Below are 6,773 nucleotides of genomic sequence, written 5' to 3'. Positions count from 1 at the left end.
AATCATTCTGTAGTTATGGTTGGTTGCATCCAAGGTTAAATGGTATTTTCAAATGTCAGGATTACAGGGATGCTGAAATTCAAATCCATTGATATGTTTTATCAGATATGATCATACTGAATGTCCAGGCAATTTCAATGGGGTCAATGGCGTTCTCATACTCCTAAGTTTCTATGACTTATGACACTGCATTACCAAACCAAAACAAACCTGAACATGCAAAAATGCAGGTTGAATGGAGATGAAACAGGTTGTGAACAGCCAAACTGCTCCAAAATATAACGACACCAGTTCATTCTGATTTCCCCAGATTTGTACTTCAGATTTAATGGAATCAGACTTAGAGTTGAAGGTAATCATTGCAGATTCATTTTTTAAAAAAATTGACGTTGAGCTCGGAAGGTTGAATTGTACCACATTATCAGACAGCTGCAGAAGCAGATAGGAATGGATAAGGAATTAAAGTTTAAAAGAAATGAATGGAGGAGAAATGAGAGGTAGACATAGAGATTTGTGAGGAGCAGAGATCAGCTATGACATAATAATTCAATTACTCCATTAACCAAATCTCCATTATTGAAATAGAAAGTGGTGAATAACTTTTAAAATAATGAAATGAGTAAAAGGTTACAAAGCCACACATTTACAAATCTTGTCCAATATAATCGAGTTCAGCAAAAGTGTACATGAAGCAATCAATGAACTTTGTGCAGTTATTGTCTCCATGTTAGAAGAAGAAAGTAACAGAGGAATTTGTGAGATATTTTTTCCAGAAAATGAGAAGGTTGAATACAGACCTTTTAGTGATCTGACAAATGTGTAATACATCAGAGATGACATGCAAGAGAAATGCCTGACTTAGACAATGGTGAGAAGGTAGATCTCACTTCAAATTCAATGAGCTAATGTCAATTTCACAAATTCATTTCAGGGGAAATAGTGTCAGGATATGAATTAGAAAACAATTGATGTTCATTTTAACAATTTTCCATGAATGGGACCAGAACCCAATTGTCTGAATAATCTGTTGCTATGTTGTAAATTCCATGTAATCCTATGCAACTTGAAAATTAATTACTCACAGTTGTATCTTTTTTATCATTACAGGTATTGAATCAGTTTACTTGTGGAAGTACTGCAGTATTTATTTCATTATGAACAAACGGTCTGCAATGCACAGCATGTCATGAAGACCCATATCCATTTACTTTGAATATTTACATCTTGCTTTAAATGGAGTTATTATACTGAGCTGATTGCAAAGTTCAGCATGGTTTCATGTTGGGACTCAGACCTTAGATAATTAATAGTCTATCAAATGTTAATCATTTACAGAAGTTAACAAATCAGTAACCACAGCCACATATTCATCCCTGTGATAAACAGATCCTAAGTAGTTAACACTTCATGAATAAACATTCCTTCATGTTGAAGGAAAGTAAAGAATTAACATTCAAACTATTAAAATATTTATAGTAACAAACTACATTCAGGGTCAGAGTAATTCATTAGCAGTAGGACTTAAATACAGGAGTAATGCTGTTCTGATATTTCCCTGTTAGTAAACAGCTAAATGTTTCAGTCAGTACAGTTCAAGCGAAAATGGATAAATATCAAGGTACTTCACTTTAAAGTTAATCATCAAACATCCACCAAAAACCAAAGTATATATGAACGTAAAAAAATGCAGACTCAAGCTTCGGGGAATGCAAAACCAGTTATCCATATCATTGTTACAAAAGTAGAATCAGGTTATTTCACTCCAGGCCAAGCAGCATCAGAGGAGCAGGAAGGCTGACATTTCGGGCCCAGACCCTTCATCAGAAATGGGGGAGGGGAAGGGGGTTCTGAAGTAAATAGGGAGAGAGGGGGAGGTGGATAGAAGATGGATAGAGGAGAAGATAGGTGGAGAGGAAGCAGACAGGTCAAAGAGGCGGGGATGGAGCCAGTAAAGGTGAGTGTAGGTGGGGAGGTAAGGAGGAGATAGGTCAGTCCAGGGAGGACGGACAGGTCAAGGGGGTGGGATGAGGTTAGTCGGCAGGAGATGGGGGTGGGGCTTGAGGTGGGAGGAGGGGATAGGTGGGAGGAAGAACAGGTTAGGGAGGCGGGGATGAGCTGGGCTGGTTTTGGGATGCGGTAGTGGGAGGGGAGGTTTTGAAGCTTGTGAAATCCACATTGATACCATTGGGCTGCAGGGTTCCTAAGCGGAATATGAGTTGCTGTTCCTGCAACCTTCTTGTGGCATCGTTGTGGCACTGCAGGAGGCCCAGGATGGACATGTCATCTGAGGAATGGGAGGGGGAGTTGAAATGGTTTGCGACTGGGAGGTGCTCCCCACCCTTATCTGCTTTCAGGAGGGACCACTGTCTCCGTGACTCCTTTGTCCACTCCACACTCCCCTCCAGCACCATCACACCCGGCACTTTTCCCTGCAACCGCAGGAAGTGCTACACCTGCCCCCACACCTCCCCCGTCACCCCCATCCCAGGCCCCAAGAAGACTTTCCACATCAAGCAGATGTTCACCTGCACGTCTGCTAATGTGGTATACTGCATCCGCTGTACCCGTTGGGGCCTCCTCTACATCGGGGAAACCAAACGGATGCTTGGGAACCGCTTTGCAGAACACCTACGCTCGGTTCGCAATAAACAACTGCAACTCCCAGCCGTGAACCATTTCAACTCCCCCTCCCTTTCATCAGATGATATGTCCATCCTGGGCCTCCTGCAGTGCCACAATGATGCCACCCGAAGGTTGCAGGAACAGCAACTCATATTCCGCTTGGGAACCCTGCAGCCCAATGGTATCAATGTGGATTTCACAAGCTTCAAAATCTCCCCTCCCCCCTACTGCATCCCAAAACCAGCCCAGCTCATCCCCGCCTCCCTAACCTGTTCTTCCTCCCATCTATCCCCTCCTCCCACCTCAAGCCGCACCCCCATTTCCTACTTACTGACCTCATCCCGCCCCCTTGACCTGTCCGTCCACCCTGGACTGACCTATCTCCTCCCTACCTCCCCAGGTACACTCACCTTTACTGGCTCCAACCCGCCTCTTTGACCTGTCTGTTTCCTCTCCACCTATCTTCTCCTCTATCCATCTTCTATCCACCTCCCCCTCTCTCCCTATTTATTTCAGAACCCCCTTCCCTTCCCCCATTTCAGATGAAGGGTCTCGGCCTGAAAAGTCAGCCTTTCTGCTCCTCTGATGCTGTTTGGCCTGCTGTGTTCATTCAGCTCTACACCTTGTTATCTCAGATTTTCCAGCATCTGCAGTTCCTCCTATCTCTTATTTCACTCCAGTTAGTTTACACTCTTTACAATTCTACAATGGTGGATACTACTGGTCCTGTACAGTGTCTGGTGCAAAGCATTGCTGTCTGTTCAGTTACACAGACTTAGCATAATTCTACATTATCAGTTACTCCCAATACTCCACTACCTCTCAGAGTTCCCTGCACTGATATCTGTTTCAGCTGTATATGATATTCTATGAAAGAGAATAATATGATAATTAGAGAGTCTGTGAGTAAGACAAATTTACTGTCTGGCATAAAATCACTCATGTAATTCAGCTCATCTGCCTTAACCAAACTATGTTATAAATTTATAGAGTCATACAGCATAGAAACAGACCCATCAGTCCAACTAGTCTGTGTTGACCATTTTACAAACTAAACTAGTCCACCTGCCTGCATTTGGCCCATGTCCTTCCAAACTGTTCCTATTCATGCACTTTTAAACATTTTAAATGTACCTGCATCGATGACTTCCTCTGGCAGTTCATTCCACACAGCAACCATTCTCTTTGTAAAAAGGTTGCCTTGCATGTCTGTGATGGACCAGACCAGACCCCCTCAAAATATTTTAAGAAGGTAGTCGAGAACCTCACTTTTTTTTATTTTAAAGGTAGATGTGAAATGCAATGCAACTAGTCAAACTATTTGATATTAAGCAAAATGCAATTTATTTAAACATGATAGTTAAAATACAAACAAAAGAAAGAGGAATTTAGAATAAGTTAACTATTGGAAAACTTAACCAAATAATAGATACAGTACCTGTTGCTAATTAACTGTTCCACTCCAGTAACATGCCAAAAACACATCCTGTGGCAAAGAGCAAATTCAGACACAAATTCTTACATATAGTTCTCCAATCCAGGAGGAAAAATCTTCAAGGGAAGAGAGCAGCAGCATAGCAGTTAGGAATCATTCACTGAAGCTCCAAATCTTTTCAGATCCCAAAGACTTCTGTTGCTACTGAAAAAACTAAAAGCCAGAAATCTGGTTCTGTGAGAGCTGGCCACACCCATTAAGGCTGCTTCCTTTGCTCTAGCGTTAAAACAAAACAAATGCCTCTTTAAAAGAGATAACAAGATGTAGAGCTGGATAAACACAGCAGGCCAAGCAGCATCAGAGGAGCAGGAAAGCTGACGTTTTGGGTCTCGACCCTTCTTCAGAAATGGGGGAGGGGAAGGGCATTCTGAAATAAATAGGGAGAGAGGGGGAGGCAGATAGAAGATGGATAAAGGAGAAGATAGGTGGAGAGGAGACAGACAGGTCAAAGAGGCGGGGTTGGAGCAAGTAAAGATGAATGTAGGTTGGGAGTTAGGGAGGGGATATGTCGGTCCAGGGAGGACGGACAGGTCAAGGAGGCGGGATGAGGTTAGTGGGTAGGAGATGGGGCTTGAGGTGGGAGGAATGTTTAGGGAGGCGGGGACGAGCTGGGCTGGTTTTGGGATGCGGTCGGGGGAGGGGAGATTTTGAAGCTCATGAAGTCCACATTGATACCATTGGGCTGCAGGGTTCCCAAGCGAAATATGAGATGCTGTTCCTGCAGCCTTCGAGTGGCATCATTGTGGCAATACAGGAGGCCCAGGATGGACATGTCGTCCAAGGAGTGGGAGGGGGAGTTGAAATGGTTCGCGACTGGGAGGTGCAGTTGTTTGTTGCGAACCAAGCGTATGTGTTCCACAAAGTGGTCCCCAAGCCTCCGCTTGGTTTCCCTGATGTAGAGGAGGCCACAACGGGAACAGCAGATACAGTATACCACATTAGCAGATGTGCAGGTGAAATTCTGTTTAATGTCGAAGGTTTTCTTGGGGCCTGGGATGGGGGTGAGGGGGGAATTGTAGGGGCAGGTGCAGCACTTCCTGCGGTTGCAGGGAAAAGTGCCGGGTGTGGTGGGGCTGGAGGGGAGTGTGGAGTGCACAAGGGAGTCACAGAGAGAGTGGTCCCTCCGGAAAGCAGATAAGAGTGGGGAGGGAAAAATGTCTTTGGTAGTGGGGTCAGATTGCAGATGGCGGAAGTATTGGAGGATGATGCGTTGGATCCAGAGGTTGGTGGGGCATCCCAAAACCAGCCCAGCTTGTCCCCGCCTCCCTAGCCTGTCCTTCCTCCCACCTATCCCCTCCTCCCACCTCAAGCTCCACCCCCATCTCCTACCTACTAACCTCATCCTGCCTCCTTGACCTGTCCGTCCTCACTGGACCGACCTATCCCTCCCTAACTCCCCACCTACACTCACCTTTACTGGCTCCATCCCCGCCTCTTTGACCTGTCTGTCTCCTCTCCACCTATCCTCTCCTTTATCCATCTTCTATCCGCCTCCCCCTCTCTCCCTATTTATTTCAGAATCCCCTTCCCCTCAACCATTTCTGAAGAATGGTCTAGACCAGAAATGTCAGCTTTCCTGCTCCTCTGATGCTTCTTGGCCTGCTGTGTCCATCCAGCTCCACACCTTGTTATCTCAGATTCTCCAGCATCTGCAGTTCCTACTATCTCTGCCTCTTTAAAACAAACGTTCTGAAGGAAGCTCACTGGACCCGAAATGTTAACTCTGTTTTCTCCTTCACAGATGCTGCCAGACCTGCTGAGTTTTTCCAAACTTTGTTTTTGTTCATTTTTAAGACCCTTAGTCTTACTCGATTTTAGCACTACAGTACATTTACATTACGTTGAATCTAAGTGTGAAAACATTCACCACTACATTTTATTTCAGTCTGCCTTACCCCCACCACCAAACACATCAGTCTTTCTTTATCAAAGCTGTGACAACATAGAACATAGAACATTATAGCGCAGTACAGGCCCTTCGGCCCTCGATATTGCGCCGACCTGTGAAACCAATCTGAAGCCCATCTAACCTACACTATTCCATTATCATCCATACGTTTATCCAATGACCATTTAAATGCCCTTAAAGTTGGCGAGTCTACTACTGTTGCAGGCAGGGCATTCCATGCCCTTACTACTCTCTGAGTAAAGAACCTACCTCTGACATCTGTCCTATATCTATCACCCCTCAATTTAAAGCTACGTCCCCTCATGCTCGCCATCACCATCCGAGGAAAAAGGCTCTCACTGTCCACCCTATCTAATCCTCTGATCATCTTGTATGTCTCAACGTGTCTGCAATTATATTTTCTCTTCCTATCATGTGTATAGTTTTCAAATTGAATGGTTGCAATAATAAGCTCCATCTAAACAGTCTGGAACTTCCGTCCTTAAACTTCTCCAAAAACTTTAAGGGTTATGATCAATACTACAATTGTCTCAGAAACATTACTGGCAATATAAATGTTGAAAAGTTGTGACACCAACACCAACCTGACCTAACAGATCTTACCGTCTTACCATCCTCTCCTTGTCTTCTCATAAGAGTACAGTACTTGCATCTTGCATCTATAGTACTTACAACATGGTTTAGTGGACTTTATAAAATTGAAAGTAGATTGAGTGAGGTGAATTATTTGAAAAGAACACCAGGTAG

At 44.2% G+C, this 6,773-nt stretch overlaps 1 protein-coding gene across 1 annotated transcript in view; it reads left to right on the top strand.

The window, feature by feature from the left end:
• The first annotated feature begins 1,602 nt into the window (after positions 1-1,602).
• LOC125486931 (probable G-protein coupled receptor 139) overlaps positions 1,603-6,773 on the top strand; it is a 16,066-nt gene continuing 10,895 nt past the window's right edge. Inside the window, exon 1 of the mRNA XM_048616489.1 lies at positions 1,603-1,618. Coding sequence (XP_048472446.1) covers positions 1,603-1,618 — 16 coding nt within the window. The remainder of the gene's footprint in view (positions 1,619-6,773) is intronic.

Source organism: Rhincodon typus, chromosome 35 (genome assembly GCF_021869965.1).
Source record: "Rhincodon typus isolate 14 chromosome 35, sRhiTyp1.1, whole genome shotgun sequence".
Taxonomy (NCBI): Eukaryota; Metazoa; Chordata; class Chondrichthyes; order Orectolobiformes; family Rhincodontidae; genus Rhincodon; species Rhincodon typus.
Note: the sequence above shows the minus strand (reverse complement) of the source record. Positions and strands in the feature narration are given on the sequence as shown.